The 16,635-nt window shown below is 39.3% G+C and overlaps 1 protein-coding gene across 2 annotated transcripts; it reads left to right on the forward strand.

Moving 5' to 3' along the window:
- Positions 1–2,313: 2,313 nt before the first annotated feature.
- On the forward strand, positions 2,314–15,032 carry SELE (selectin E). Of its 2 annotated transcripts, XM_020974686.2 has the most exons (13): positions 2,314–2,425; positions 3,017–3,100; positions 3,517–3,903; positions 5,001–5,108; positions 5,259–5,438; positions 6,339–6,524; positions 6,644–6,832; positions 8,272–8,460; positions 8,600–8,788; positions 9,276–9,458; positions 10,428–10,538; positions 11,574–11,595; positions 11,714–11,782. In XM_020974686.2, the coding sequence occupies exons 2-13, from the start codon at positions 3,052–3,054 to the stop codon at positions 11,769–11,771; spliced, it is 1,851 nt and encodes a 616-aa protein (XP_020830345.1). In that variant the 5' UTR covers positions 2,314–2,425; positions 3,017–3,051; the 3' UTR covers positions 11,772–11,782. The 2 variants fall into 2 exon arrangements, 1 of the variants encoding a protein (XP_020830345.1); XR_013487377.1 differs by adding an exon at positions 12,435–15,032 and having other exon boundaries at positions 2,315–2,425; positions 10,428–11,786.
- Positions 15,033–16,635: the final 1,603 nt, after the last annotated feature.

Genomic DNA, 16,635 nt, shown 5'->3' on the forward strand with positions numbered 1-16,635 from the left:
GGGAATGAACAAAAACACCAGAACAACTGGGAGTTAATGTAAAATCGGAAAGTCAAAGGAAGCTGTTCATTCCATCCCAGATTTTCTACTAATTCAAGCTAGGCATTGCTGGTTCCGGGAACTCTTCTGACTTTTGGTCAAATTTAATGATCACTTTCCTTCCTTTTGGTAAACGTAAGCTTTGAAAAGGTGATTTATGGGTTCAAGCAGCATCTACCCTGGCAAATAGGGCCACAACACCTGATACTAAATCCAAGTCCATATAAAAGTCATCCCTGAATGATTCATGATCTTTATACATATAATCTCTCACTCTCAAAATTCCTTTTTCTTTTAACTTCTCCCCACAATGGATATTTTCTGTCCACTGTAGCCCCTGCTATGCCATGGCACCCTCTGCAGTAACCTCATAGCTAATGCAGCTGATACCTTAAGATTCCCTCATTACAAAAGTACCATAGGATAATTCATAGGTTTGCAGCTGGAAAGGAGCTCAAAGGCCAGTTGGTCTCACTTCCTAATTTTATAGATGAGAACAGGAGGACCAGAGAGGTAAATGATTTTTTGAAGGTCACGTAGGTGGCAGAGCCAAGATTTGAGCCAAGACCCTCTCACTCTATAACCACTGCTTTTTTTTCTTAGGGTCACCTAGCCCAGGGACCAAGAAAGACACCTGAGATCTTGAGAAACCATTCCTGATTTAATCACTGAGCTCTGAACATAGCCCTGTCATAGCTCCCTATACCTGTACTGTCTAAATTAGGAAAGAGACAAAGGGGAAAGACTAGTCATCTACCAATAAGAAAGATAGAAAATATTTATAGTAGCTCTCTTTGTGGTGACAAAGAACTGGAAATTGTAGGGATGCCCATCAATTGGGGAGTATGATTGTGCTGGAGTACTACTGTGCTTTAAGATGATGAACTCAATGATTTTAGAAAAACATGGAAATATTTGCAGGAAATAATGAAGCGCAAAATAAGTAGAATCAAGAGAACACTGTATACAGTAACAGCAATATTGTTTTAAGAATGATTTTGAGTGAATAAGTTATTTTTACTATTATAAATGCTTAAATTGACTATAAGGACATATGAAGAAAAATGCTATCTGCATCCAGAGAAAGAACTGATAAGTAGAGTATATATAGAATAATTTTATATATACACACACACACACACACACACACACACCCCTCTATTTGTGTCTAATGGTAGCCATCTGTGGGGGAAGGGAAGAAAAATAGAAATTTACACGATAATTTTATTGTATATTTGAAAAGAATGGCAAGTTGTGCATAGTAGATTTGTAGTTTTATGTACAATCATCTTTTTTATTATACTAATGTTATGGAAATGCTTGTTTTATTATATAAATTAAAAATACAATAAAATAAAAGATAGGTGGGGTAGTAGAACTAGCCTAGCACTTGGAAGCAGTAGACACCTAGGTTTGAATCCCACTTCTGGCATTTTTTTTTTAAACTTTGTGACCATGAGCAAGCCATTCTCTGTCTCTAAGCCTCAGATTCCTCATCTGTAAAATAGAGATAATGTTTACCTCCCTTACTGGTTTATTGTGAGGATTTAGTTAAAATATATGGATAAAGCTCTTTGCAAACCTTAAAGAGTGGTGTAAATGCCAGCTGTTACTATGTGTCAGTATGTTGAAAACCAGAGATCAGGAATGGAAAGTACCTATAAGTATATTTAGATGTATAATGCTTGTAAGAGTCTGGACATGGACCACTTTTTGATACTGTCTTCTGTCTTGTAAAATTTTTTGCACTTGAATTTGTTATAAACGTGTAATAAAAGAATATTATTTTTAGTTAACCACTTTAGTGCTTGTCTATAGACACATATGCTACATACATGCTTGTTAGAGTTCTCAGAAAGACACTGCTCCTTAAAAACCATTGAGTTGATAAGTTAGAGAAAGAAAAATGGATTATGTTGGCAAAGTAGAGATTTGAAAATCTCATCTGGTCCGTCTCAAACTGGCCTATATTTGCCTGTGTTTAGGAAGAGTGGTTGTGTGTTACTTCTAACCCTAAAACTTACTTATTAGGCTTTAGCAAATCATAGAATATGTAAAATGCATCAAAGAGTTGGTAGAATGCAGGAGGAGTGGCTAAGGTTGGGGAAGGGGCTTCTTGTCATCACGGGATTTGTAACATCGTGGACATTCCCAGGAGTCTTTCCTCCCTGGGAAATTCCTCACTTTCTAACTTGGAGACATCCTCCTATTATTCAGCCATTGGGTCATCGGAATTCCAAAGGAAGTGCCGTCTTTAAAAGGACTCGGATACTCAGGGCGCGCTGCAGTTCTTGACAGACTACGACCAGAGCGTGAAAGAGCACAGAGTGAACGGTGAGGCTGTGCTTGAGGAAATCAAGGGAGCAGATTACCAGATCGTGGAATTGTAAGTACAACTGACTACTGACTAAACCCTGATCAGGATTCATTATAGATTCCAGATCCTATGGAGAAGGCATTCTGCCAGCTTCTCCCGGGTGGATTTGTGTAATTTTCAGACTGGCTAAAAGTCCAGCTTTCTCTCTAGTGCCAGATGTAAACCCGGAATCCAACTTTTGCCAACTTGTTGGAGGCTTTAAGGCTTTGCCTTTGAAGAATATCATGTAAAACATTTATCAGTCTCATGGTTTAGCATTTCTTTATAGTCAATATCATATATTTTCAAAAGGCATAATTCTTTTATAATATTAAGGACAATGAGATAGCACGAGGTAATAAATAGATGGAGTGCTGGACTTGGAGTCAGGCTGGGTTTGAACCCTGCCTTGGATACTTATTAGCTGTGTGACCCTGGACAAGCCTCCAGGACCTCAGTTTCCTCACTCGTAAAATAGTGATAATAATAGACTCTATTCCTAGAGGACTGCTGTGAGAAAGAAATGGGATTATATATGTAAATCACATTAGAAACCTTAATGTAATTTTTAAATGTCAATTTCATTTTAAAAACAAATTCCGTTCTTTTTTTTTCTCCTAGAGAACTGCTCCAACGCTAATACTGTGAGGAAAAGGATGATTTCCAAAATGACTGTCTTGTCATTTCTACCTGCTGTCATTTTTGGTAAGATCATATTTGTTTGAGAAAACTGGTATCACTAATTAAAAGGGATTAAAAACCTCCTTTTGCATAGAGATACCCTGTATAATGTCATTACTTGATTCTGGGAAAATGTGATAGTAGATCAAACGATATTACAATGGGAAGCTGAGGAAAAATTGCCTGGTGGCAGGGCACTGAGCAGTTTCCAGGAATGAGGGGGTCTTTGCTAATCTCCTTCCCACTCTTAGAAGGGTGACAAAAGCTCAGGTCACCCCAAGGTCCCCAGGAAAATTCCACATTGATTCCTGAGCTTGTCCAACCATATAGTTATTATTTCAAGGCCAAAACCCCCAAACAAATGCATAGAACTAAAAAAAAAAATCTGTCAAAAGAACAGTATACTCACAGGATAAAACTGTACTCTTCCTTTTTTCTAGCATTTTTTCTGTTTGGAGGGAGTGATGCTTGGTTATACGCCTCTTCTGAAATGAATATGACTTATGAACACGCAAGGAAATATTGTCAGGAAAGGTACACAGACCTGGTTGCCATTCAAAACAAGAATGAAATTGAGTACCTGAATAGAACACTAACATTCTCCCCAAGTTACTACTGGATTGGAATCAGAAAAATCAATGGCATCTGGACCTGGGTGGGAACACAGAAGCCACTGACCAAAGAGGCCATGAACTGGGCTCCTAATGAACCCAACAATAAGCAAAATAATGAGGACTGTGTGGAGATCTATATCAAGAGGGAAAAAGCCTCAGGCATGTGGAATGATGAGAGTTGCACAAAAGAGAAGCTGGCTTTATGTTACACAGGTATGGTGCATGATGAATTAGTAGGAAATTATAATGGTAGAATGGGTGAGAGTAATATTTGAATAATAGCTATAAAATAATATTAAGGTTTGCAAAGTGCTTTACATATATCATTTCATTTGATCCAGAAGTACCTACCTCATAAGTTTCCTATGCTGAAAGAATGAGATAATGTATGTAAATCTATTTATAACCCTAAGTCTCAATATAGTTGTTAATTATCTTTCTTTCTTTCTTTCTTTCTTTCTTTCTTTCTTTCTTTCTTTCTTTCTTTCTTTCTTTCTTTCTTTCTTTCTTTCTTTCTTTCTTTCTTTCTTTCTTTTTTTTTTTTTTGGTGAGGCAATCAGGTTTAAGTGAGTTGCCCAGGGCCACACAGCTAGTAAGTGTCAAGTGTCTGAGGCCAGATTCGAACTCAGGTCCTCCTGACTCCAGTGCTGGTGCTCTATCCTGTGCTCCACCTAGCTGCACCTTAATTGTTAATTATTAATAGCTCAGTGATACACTGGATGGAGTGTTGGATCTGGCATCAAGAAGACCTGAATTCAAATATGACTTCAGGCCCTTCCTAGCTATGTGACCCTGGGCAAGTCACCTTTCTCATCCTTTATTTCCTCATCTGAAAAATGGGGATAATAATAGCACCTGCAACAATAGCACCTCTCAGGTTTGTTGTGAGGATAAAATGAGATCATATTTGATCTTTGCAAACCTTAACGCACTGTTATATAAAAGCAAGCTAGTGTCATCATCGTCCTCATCGTTATTGTTATTATCACTATCATTACCACAATCAGAATGTGTGTGTGTATGTGTGTGTGTGTGTATGTGTAGTGATGGTCACTGAAGATATGTGTGTGTCTAGAGCACTAATAAACACCACCTGATATGATTTTTGGTCTGAAATATATTAAAAATGAGATTTGGGAAAGGTGGACCTAAAAATGTCAGCTTGACCTCTTGACAGATCCTTAAGCTAAAATCAGAAGCCCGGCAGGCCAATATGATTTGGGTCCTCTTAACAGCCCTCCTTTAGCAAGCATCCTCATGATTCATTGAAAGAATAATACTAGCGGCAGTGACGATCCTTTTGGTTTCAGCCTCCTGTACCAGCAACTCCTGCAATGGCCATGGGGAATGTGTGGAGACCATCAACAGCTTTACTTGCCAATGCTATCCGGGGTTCACTGGGTCCCAGTGTGAGCATGGTAAGACCTGCTCTGCCTAATCCATTTGTTCCATCATTTCAACCTCATCTCATCCTCTTCCTTGTCTCTGGGGTGTGGACTCCATCACAGCACTTTCCCTGTCACACCAAAATGTGGAATGAGTCAGGCTGATTTTGTTTTCTATCATAGCTGTGACCTGTGAATCTCAAGCCAATCCTGAGCATGGTGTCCTGGTTTGCAGCCATCCAGTGGGGCATTTCAATTCTTCCTGCTCTGTGAATTGTCAAGAAGGCTACGTCCCAACCAATACTAATTCAATATTGTGTACTTCTTCTGGAAAATGGAGTGGACCTAGCCCTACTTGTAAAGGTATTTCATTTTTCTTCAGTGTAGAAAGTTCTGGGCCTCATTCCAGAACCCCTGTTTCTTATCCCACTTATATTAGATTATTTTGGAAGCTATTTTAGAACATAACTCATTCTGTCTTCCAATGTACAGTCAACTCAAGAGCCACACTAACGGAGGGGAACAACCATGAGAGTAATTCAAAATGGCAGTCCATCAAAATACAATAGATCTTTGGCTTTGAAGGGTATATTGCATTCTCTCTGAATAGGAATGATCCCAGTTTTGTGGAGATTTAGAATACTTGGAACAACAACAGAAATGAAACAATACTTCTTCTCCAGTCACCTCCTTTCTTACTTACCCAACCTACTTCTCCATACTGGGAATAGACTATTTCATCTTTAGACTGATGCAAAACTTTAGCTTAGGGGCAGGTAGGTGGTGCAGTAGATAGAGCTTTGGCCTCAGAGTCAGGAGGACCTGAGTTCAAATCTGGCCTCAGACACTTGGCACTTACTAGCTGTGTGACCCTGGGCAAGTCACTTAACCCCTATTGCCTCACCAAAAAGCAACAACAACCACAACAAAAAAGAAAACCAGCTTCAGCTTAAAAGCAAAACCAATGTTGGTTTGCATCTGGGAGAATTCAATTTGGCTTAGAATTCCTTTTTTTACAGTTCCTTTTGGGCTTGAGAACATCAAGATTCAATTTATGTTAGCAAAGTACGGAGACTTTTAACAGATAATTTTCAGTGCAAATAATCAGAAGTTGACTTTCTCTGATAAGTTGGAAATCACATATAAGAGGTTTAATGTACAATCCTCAAGTCTCTTATTTTAGGGACTTGTAGGACCATCCAAGTCCTACACAGAAGAACCCTGCTATTCTGTCAAATTCATGGTCTCATTTCTAATTTCTAGTGGTGGAGTGTGATGCACTGACAAGTCCTGTTCATGGATCTATGAATTGCTCCCAAAGCTCTGGCATCCTTCCATGGAATACAACCTGTGTGTTTGACTGTGAGTCAGGATTTGAGCTAAAGGGGTCCAAGGAGCTTCACTGTAGCTCATCTGGGAAGTGGGACGTGGAGAAACCAATGTGTCAAGGTAGGATGTCTTAATATTAAGAGGCAATTTAAAGGGTTGGTTCTGTAATGTATTACATTACAGGGGTCAAACAGGTGTCTAATGGGAATGATGTGTGTCTGCTTTTCTGTGTGCCTCAGCGGTGAAATGTAATGCTCCCAGCGAGCCCCATAATGGCTTTGTGAAGTGTGTGCATCCACCCACTGGAGACTTCACCTATCGGTCAGTCTGTAGTTTCAGCTGTGAGGAAGGCTTTGTGCCCCAAGGATCATCCCAGCTTGAGTGCACGGCTCAGGGGCAGTGGACACTGCAATTCCCAACGTGTGAAGGTAGGACCGAATTTCTATCTTTTAACATTATAACATGAAGGGTCCAGCAGCTTTCTCTTCTCTGAATGGAGATTCCATTCCTTCAAAGTCAATGAAATGCAGTGAAATGAAGCCAGGTACCTACTTAACCTTTTGAGATCAGATTCAATGGGCAGTGTGTTTAAACCAATTAATTAGCTCTAGGTGTAAGGCAGGTCTAACCAGTTTCCCCTCAAGCAGGCACAGAGTATTGAATAATTGTTCTCCACCATAGAGGAGCAGCTTATTCAGATAAGCTTGTGCCCCAGGTTATATTCATTATTGGCTAGATACATACATCAAAAGATTGGTTCCTATTTAGAATCTAATAGATATAAGCCAATAAGAGCAATATCTTATATATAAGCTGATGGTAGAAGAGGTAGAAATGTTAATATGATGGAAATAATGGCCTCTGAGGTCCTGGACAGCTCTTGATTTTAAATCTTATAAAGTGTTTCTAGCACAATGCTAGGCACAGAGTAGATACTCAAGTACATTTTGGACATAAATGCTTAAGTGAACGTTTACATCTTCTCCAGTAGAAGGACAGAGACACTGAAACCTAGCAAGTTACGTAAGAATTAGCAAACTCATTCTTGGAGTGCCAGTGGCCAGAAAGAAATGTTTGTTTCAGAGTCATGAAGGCCCACAGTCAGGGTCCTAGGCAAAACTTCAAAGGAAGTAGCAGTTTTTTTCGGTGCCACCCACCTCCCATACTGAGCTCTTCTCTCCCTCCTGCCACCACCTCCCCTTAGTCTCTCCAGGTCCCTAGATCCCCAGCACTTCCCCCTGGCTGTCCAAAGCCCTCCCTCCCCATCCCCAGCCTTCCTGGAACATCAGAGGGACAACAAATCCCACTTCTGAGAGGCTGCCGTCTGTACCCGCCCAGAATTTGTTGAATGGATGAAGGCAGAAGGGCAGAGGGGAAATAAAAATTACTTCTCTCACCAAGGAGAGGAAAGAATGCAGATTTAGCACTGAAATGCTGCTCCATCTTCAGACTGCTTTTTAGTACAGCTGCTGCTTTGTTCTATAAGCCCTCCACCCCTCAATTACTCATAAATCCTGCTGAAATAGCATGGGGTACCCAAAGAAGGCTGGATTTGAGGGCACAAAATCTCAGTTGAAAACTGGCTCTGCCACTGACTTCATGTGTGACCTGGGCCCAATTACTGAACCTCTCTGGGTCTGGATTCTCCTGTCTACAGAATGAAGGGGCCTCGAGGCTGAAGGTTCACCACCCCTGGACTAGGCCATCTCTGAAGGCTGCTAGTTTGAACCCTATAATCCATGATCTAGAATGAGCTTCTTCTTTACCTTTGTCTTTCATGGAATGTATCTGAGTTCACTCATCAAAGTACAAATACTTCCATATTGCTTTGCAATCCTGACTGAGTATTTTACTTGTGTCTCATTAGCCATACAGTGTAAAGCACCCACCAGACCAGAGAGAGGCCACCTGGAATGTCTTCCTAGTGTTTCTGGAAGTTTCCAAAGTGGATCCAGCTGTGAGTTCTCCTGCGACGAGGGATTTACATTGAAAGGATCCAAGAGACTCCAGTGTAACTTAACAGGGGAATGGGACATGGAGGAGCCCACATGTGAAGGTAGCTTTTAAAAATCCAAGCTTTTTTTTTTTTTCCAACACCCAGGACTTTATTTTTTGAGCAGTCAATCTATCATTGCATTAGTCAAGCAAACTGCTAATAGTAATGGTGTGTTTGTGTGCACTTGTGTGTGTTACAGCCATGAAATGCGATGCTGCTAGCCAGCTTCAGAATGGTTCTGTGATGTGTGCCCATTCCCCCACTGGAAACTTCACTTACCAGTCAGTCTGTAACTTCAGCTGTGAGGAAGGCTTTGAACTGCAAGGATCACCCCAACTTGAGTGCACCGCCCAGGGGCAGTGGACACAGCAAATGCCAACCTGTGAAGGTAAGACTGAGTTTAGGTTCTTTTATTTTTTTCAAAAATATTTTCTTTTATATATGAAAGTAAAATTGAGATAGCTTATTTCAAAGGAACAAAAGCCTGTAACTTTGATGACTAAAACATAAACCAAAGTTTTAATTAACAATTAGCTTGGGTTCTTAGGTGGGTTGATCAGCTCTTGGGGGCCATTTAATACCTAGATAGAAATTAAAGTCTTGATCTTAATTCTTTTATGCTGGAAACATAAATTTATATATTTTCTGGTCTCTAGCCTGAAACAGGCAAATTTTAAGTTGAGAGAGACTAAGTCACTCACAATCATACTTTCATATTATAGACTAGTTTACTCAGATGATTTGCAGAATAATCTTAAAGAAAGGTGTCAGCTAGCCCAGAAGTTTTAGAGGGGAATTCAGTTTAACCAGTTTGACTATTTCCCGATAGACTTTTATTAACCTCATGCATCTCTTTCTTTGAATGTCATTTCTAGTGATACAGTGCTCTGCTTTGAAAGTCCCTGAGGAGATCACCATGACCTGTGATGGTGATGGGAATTTTCTCTATGGCACTAGATGTGTGTTTGAATGCCCCGAGGGATGGAAACTCAACGGCTCAGATTCCTTGGTATGCAGAGCCACAGGAAGCTGGTCAGGGAGTCTGCCTTCCTGTGAAGGTAATGGGCTAGGGTCTGCTCACTAAGAGGATGTGGGCTGAAGCGTAGAAAGGGAATTACTTGAATATTTCAGGAAATGTTGTTATAAGGGACAACTGCCAGTCCTTCTCATGCGCTTATTCATTTAACTAATCAGTTATTAAGTGTCTGTCACAAACAAGGAACATTGCTGGGCCCAGGAAATAAAAAAAAAAGATAAAAAGGGCTCTGACATCAAAGATGTTACATTCTTTAACCAGAAAATTGTATAGGTTAATAAGCTGCACAACTTTTATATCTACAGGGATGGGGAAAAATAGGACAAAAAATACATGTTATGGTTTAGAGGAGGGGTCAGCAAACTATGGCCAGTGGGCCAAATCTGGCCCATTACTTGTTTTTGTACAGCTGTGAGTTAAGAACTGTTTTTAACCCCAGCTGTCCAGAAACAGATGGTAGGCCAAATTAGGCCTGCAATAGTAGTTTGTTGATACCTGGTTTACAGTAAAGGTTCTTAACTTAGGGTCTACAGACTCAGGAGGTCCATGCGCTTGGTTAAGAAGAAAATTAATCTTTATTTTGACTAATCTCTAACTAAAATTTAGCATGGCCTTTAATTATGGAAAAACATCATTCTGAGAAGGGGTTTCTAGGCTTCATTGGACTACCAAAGGAGTTTATGCCAGAAAAAGGGTTAAGAACCCCTGGTTTAGGTCGCTTCTGCTCTAGGCATGGGAGAATCCCTCCTCTTACTCAGGGACACTTTCATCCAACCAGTAGCATTCCTTTGAACAAAATCCACTGTTAGTTAAGTCTTCTGATGAATGATTTCACCCCCTTACATTCCACCTAAGATAAAAATGCCAAATATAGCAAATGATCCTCTCATCAATAGAAGAAAAAGCCAAGGAGAAGGGACTTTGAATCTATTTGCACGTGTCTTCCCTCACTTGAATTTCTGAGTGACTCTTTTCCTCCTCATTCCCTTAGCTCCTGAGGAGTCAAACACTTCCCTGGTCGTTGGCCTGGCCACCAGTGGGACCTCCCTCTTGACGACTGCGTCATTTCTTCTTTGGCTAGCAAAACGTCTTCGAAAGAAAGGTGAGCACCCTTTCTGCAGCTCCTCATGAATACCCTGCAAATACACTTCTGGGAATATTTTCACCGAAGAATAGGTGAAGGAAGGAAGAGGTCGTAATACCTCTTGCAAATGCAAACTAGGATCTGGATCAAAAGGAAGGTCAATGTTACAGAAAAGGAGGGTTGAAAAAAATGCTCCTGAAGTATATTTCTTGAAAGTCCCAGGCTTGAATCAGAGCTGAGGAGATCACAGGATAGTAGATTTAGAATGTGAAGCAGTTTTGAGGTCATTTAGGGAACCTCCTCCTTTTATTAGGAAACCGAGTCACAGACAGGTTGGGGGCCTTGACTGAGGTTATACAGGTCCTAAGTGGCAAAAATGAAATTCAAACCCAGGTCTTTTATTTTCAAATCCAGTGTTCAGGAGGCTTGAGCCCCTCCACCCCCCCTTTTTTTTTTTAATGGGAAAAGTATTCTGCCAGTGAATCCTTTTGTCTGCATTTGAGAGAGGAGAAATGGGGTACCTGCCTCATGGGGTTGTGAAGAAAATATTGTTAGCCTTAAAGTATTAGATAAATGTGGATTGTTATTATTAATTATTATTTTATCAAGAGGCAACATGGTGTATAGAGAGTTGACCTTGAAGCCAGGGAGACCTGGGTAAAAGCCCCACCTCTGACTCATACTGGTCATGTGATCACTGACAAATCACTTAATCTCTAAGTGCTCTAGGCAGCTCAGTGCCTTAACTGCAGGTACAAGGAAGATGCTGACCTGCTTGCTTAGGCAATGATTTTGCACTCAGGACTTCTTTATACTAGTAAAATCACAGGTCCAATACCTATCTCTATTATTAGTATTTTTACTTTGTTTTGTGATCATTTGAACCTTGCCAATAACTGATCTTTCAAAACAATATCAGATTTATAAAAAGAGTTAAGGGTTGGGAGCTCAATTGTCAGAAAGGATAAATTAAAAATTAGGGAATAAGGCAAATAATTCAAAATTAGTTTTATTATTTCATGACACTAATGATTTTCTTCCTTTTCCTTGAAGCAAAGAAGTTTTCCCCTACTAGGTAAGTTTTATCCTTGTGGATATACGAAATATATCTGCTAACATTTTATACAAATATTTCCCCCTCTTTTCCACTGGAGAATAGTAGTTTACCTTGTCTTGTCTTGTGTGTTTTACAGTAGCTGCCAAAGTCTTGATTCAGATGGAATCTACCAAGCTTCTTCTGAGTTAATTTAAGTCCAACAGGATCAGGTAAAGTATCTACGTTTACTAAAAATCCATTTGGTTATCAGTGTCATCATCCTTCATTCATATGGCATCAGCTCTACTGAACCAGAATTTCCTTGGTTTCTGAAGCTAATTGCCATACCTTATTTGCAATGAACAAAATATAGAATCATAGAATGGGAGCCATTTTACTCTTTTATCCATTCAACAGAAATTTATGGCATATCATTTACTTCTGTCAGAACACAACTGAACCCTTAAGACCAGACCACTTAGTTGTTGGTGCCTCAATACTCCCTTTTCAATGGGAGTAGGGCTAGAGATGTTCTAAGTGTTTGGTGAACGGGATTTACCAATTAACAATTTTATTCCAATTCGATAAACACTTCTTTTATACCCACTGTGTACAGAAGGCCTTGTATTAGGTATTAGGGGAGACATAAGTTTCACTAAGACATGGCCCCTATCTTCACTGATCTTTACCATCAAGGCATTTTGTGTTTACAAATAGTTGCATCTGCAAATGTTTTATTGTAAAAGGATTTGGATTGGCTGGGTGGATAAAAATGCACATGTAAGTTATGACTGTGGTCTACCTAGAACACAGTGTTAAGAACAGACAGGATTCAGATTTTGTGAGTGTTCTGAAAGGATTTGCTATTCTCTTTGCAGGAACTGGGGATGCCTTGACAGATATGTCTAGAAAACTAGGCTTTTCAGTCATGTGCCTAGCCACTGGGGACAACTCTTCTCCTCAAGAGGAAAATCTCCCTTGAATCCTTGGTCTTTCCATGCCTATAAATCACAAGCTTGGCATCCACAAGGAACTTCTGCTGATCAAGTCTAGGCGACAAGGGCTATCCCCAGTCTTTCTACTGGGAAGAGTCAGTTTCAATTAAGGATATGTTAATATACCCTTCAAAATGAGAAGATAGATTGTCTTATACCAGCCAACGAGCCATTGTTAAGCCCTTGTAAAGGTAACGGAAAAAGGGCCTGCAATGTTGGAATTATATTCCTAGTCATCTCTAAGCATGAGCTCAGTGTAGACCCAACTTTGAAGTTCTTTGGTTCTTCACAAATGATGTGTGCCCTGGCAGTTTCTAACACTCATAGAATACAGGTGAACAGGTGTTGTGAGGTAATGATATTTAACTTTGTAAAATATAAGGTGCCACATAAATAGGAAGAGTATTATAACTTATCAAGTGTTCAGAAGATCCTTCGGGATCTTCTGTTGGGAGAAATTCTGCCGCTAATTAAATACTGAAAAGAAATTCTATCATTTAAATGCCAAGAGAGATAACATTGACAAGAGCCCTGAAGAATGCAAACCATACTCATTCCTACTCACCAAATTGTACTGGAATGGCAGATCATTGATCTGGGGTACTTTTATTACTGTGGGATTCAGTACAGCAAAATGTGCTTAGAGATTATTGGGTGATTTTTTTTCTAAAATTTTCTAACATTTGGCCAACTATATAGAATGTTCTCTGATTGACAAAACATTAAAAACTATCCTTTAATAGTGCTTTTGGGGACAGTTAGGTGGTGTAGTGGATAGAGTTCCAGACATGAAGTCAAGAAGACTTCTCTTCCTGAGTCCAAATCTGGCTTCAGACATTTACTAGCAGTGTGACCCTGGGCAAGTCACTTAATCCTGTTTACTTCAGTTTCCTCATCTATAAACATCCGTAAAATGAGCTGGAGAAGAAAATGGCAAGCCACTCCAGTGTCGTTGCCAGAAAAAAAAAACAAATGGGGTTACAAAGAGTTGGACGTGATTTAAATGATTGAACGATAACAATAACAAAAAAGTGCATAGCGCTTACTGATAGCTCTCAGCAAGGTGGTGGGTGCACTTACTTTTCCTGGTGTTAGCTATATCTCTGAAAAACTTGTGGTACTTGTTTTTTTTTCCAGCAGAAGTCTAAGACAGTGCCAACCATGAACTTTTTATTTCTCCAAAGAGAAGAGCTCTAATGCTCAGGACATGAAGGAGCCCTTCTATAGTTGCCCTCTTTCCACTATTCTTTCCAGCATAAAGAGTAGAAATAGCTCTCACTCTATAAATCGTATATATGATTCTTCATTTCTTTTTCTCAGAAACTTATATATCTTTTGCTTGTTATTTCCTCAGAGATGTTAAGTAGTAAATAGCCTTAGCATTTCCATGTAGGAAAAAAAATACGGTTCTAGGATGCTGAATGTTTGACTTTGAAAAACAAATGGAGGTACAATTTTAAGGACATCTCTGTGTTGAATTAAATGAGAATTATGGGTATGTTCTGTTTGATGTCAAAGATGTATGTGATTCTCAAGTGTCATGTAAATATGATTTTTGTGAACTGAATTGCATTTTCTGTCTAATGGGAGCTCAATGTTTTTGCAGTAGATTATACAGCAAAGTGAAACTGCCTAATGAAAGATGCTCATCCCTCAACTTTCTCTGCTTTGTAATTGGGAGGTTGTCTACACACATATGAAAATATTTGTTTGTTTATTTATATGCAGAGAAAAATTTCCAATTGTCAGCTCCCCATTGATAGCCAGAAAGTGTGAAACAGTGACCACTACCTTGGTCTCTGCCATGGCTGGCTTTCTGTGCTTCAATGCTTTCATCATCACATTGTGCATATTGGGGCATACTGAGCTAGAGAGATCATGGCAGTTTGCAAGTAGTTGTACCAAACGTCAATTTGGCATGAAGCTGTGAATTTGCAAAGCAAAGTAAAAGCACATTCCACATAAGGTTGCTCCTACCAATGTCATTTTACAATAACATCTTATGAGCAAACCTCACTGTAAAGCTGCAAAACCTGTCTATAATAATAGTGTTTTGTAAACATTAAAGTGCCGTGTAAATGCTACCTATTTTTATTAATAACAGCATTTGGCTGACAACCATTTATGCCATCATTCCTATGGAATGAATCGCCATCAGTAATGTCATTTTCTAGGTAAATTACGTCTATACTAAACCAAAACCTTTTTTTTTTTTGGCAAATAGGAGGAGACTTTATAGTGCTCAGGTTTTAGTATGAATGATTATGTCTTATAATTTTAAAATATTGTTTATAAGTAACAGATTGTTAATATGTATGTGTGTGAAATACTTGTACTGAAAAACATGTATGAGCTTTTGTGTTTGGTAGAGATTTTATAATATGACTTTTAAAAATAAATGTTTAAAATATTTATTTATATAATATGTACCTATTTTATTCTTTATTATTCAATAATAAATAATAAAGATTTTTATAACAATCTTTGTATACAGGTTTTGTATTTGTACTGAACATAAGTATTCTGGGTGAAGCTCCCATGTGTAGGGAAGGAGAAGGCCCCACATGTGGAGTGAGGGCAAGGCTTGTCATTATGTGACTTGAAAAGAGGCAGAACAGACATCTCCAGTCTCTTCTCTCCCTACTATTCTCCAAGAGAGAATTTCATTCCTGCCAGGAGGGGAAGCAGGAAGTTGGTGCTGGAGTCCACTCTCCAATCTAGAAGCATATAAGCCTATCTATATACTTCCTTAAATGTTGTTTTTCTAGGGAATATAACTAGGTTCCACATAATTTTTGATCATATGTAAAACCTTCATTTCTCTCCTGACCTCTAGTCCAGAATCACACCAGTTACCTACAGGACATTTCAAACTCAACATGTCCAAAACAGAACTCATCTTTCCCTCCAAACTCCCCTCTCCTCAGAGCCTCCCTATTACTTTTAAGGGCACTACCATCCTTCCAGTTAGCCAGGCTTGCAAATGGCACAGCTCTCCTCACTTTGATCCATCATCCCACAGTTGCCAAAAGGATTTTCCTAAAGCACAGGTTTGACCAAGTTACTCCTCCTCTCAATAAACTTCAGTGGTGCCTTATTAGTCAACAAGTCAAGTTAATAAGCATTTATTAAGCACTTACTATATGCCAACCACTGGGCTAAGCACTGGGAATACAAATACAAGCAGAAAGACAGTCCCTACCCTCAAGGAGTTTTTATTCTGATGGAAAAAGACAAAACATAAAGGGAAGCTGAAAAAGGAGTGTGGGCTGGAGGAAGAGGTGAAGGTGCTCAAGAAGGGAGCATGGTAGAGAAAGTCCATAGAGTAGGAGTACAACCTAGAGAGGATGGCCTGGGAGTCCTTCTTAAAATGGAAGTTCTGGGAAGAACCAGCCAATCAGAAATACAGACTGCAAAGGTGAAGGTACTTCCAATGTGTGAAATCTAGCGGTAGGTGAGCTTCCAGGGTAAAGAGGTTCTAGGGCATGGTAGAGAAAGTGCAGAGAGTCAGGGATGAAGCCTGGAAAGGATCCTTTGGGGTCTTATAGGTTCAAAGATAAGTTATTTTCATGCAAATAAAGTCAGATCTAAATAACTGGAAAAACATCACTTGCTTATGGGTAGGCCAAGCTAATGTAATAAAAATGACAATCCTACCTAAATAAATTTACTTATTCAGCACCATACCAATCAAACTACTGAAAAATTATGTTAAAGAGCTAGAAAAAATAACAAGAAGATTCATTTGGAAGAACAAAAAGTCCAGAATATCGAGGGAACTGAAGAAAAGAAATGCTAGGGGAGGTAGCCTAGCCATTCCAGATGTTAAATTGTATTATGAAGTAGCAATCATCAAAATTACTTGGTACTGGCTAAGAAATAGAGTGACATGTCAGTGGAATACAAGACACAGTAGTCAATGACTATTGTAATCTACTGTTTGATAAACCCAAAGACTCCAGCTTCTGGGATAAGAACTCACTATTTGGCAAAAACCGCTGGGAAAACTGGAAAAAGCACGGCAGAAACTAGGCATAGACCCAAATCTTATACTATATACCAAAATAAAGTCAAAATGAATACA

The sequence above is a fragment of the Phascolarctos cinereus genome, unplaced genomic scaffold, assembly GCF_003287225.1.
Source record: "Phascolarctos cinereus isolate Bilbo 61053 unplaced genomic scaffold, phaCin_HiC Scaffold_5;HRSCAF=322, whole genome shotgun sequence".
Taxonomy (NCBI): domain Eukaryota; kingdom Metazoa; phylum Chordata; class Mammalia; order Diprotodontia; family Phascolarctidae; genus Phascolarctos; species Phascolarctos cinereus.

Excerpts from the sequence above, each read along its gene's own strand:
- SELE (XM_020974686.2), top strand. The coding sequence starts at position 3,052 with ATGATTTCCAAAATGACTGTCTTGTCATTTCTACCTGCTGTCATTTTT. Across the intron at positions 5,109-5,258 it reads TGGGTCCCAGTGTGAGCATG|CTGTGACCTGTGAATCTCAA; the intron begins GTAAGACCTGCT and ends TTTCTATCATAG. Across the intron at positions 10,539-11,573 it reads AAAACGTCTTCGAAAGAAAG|CAAAGAAGTTTTCCCCTACT; the intron begins GTGAGCACCCTT and ends TTTTCCTTGAAG.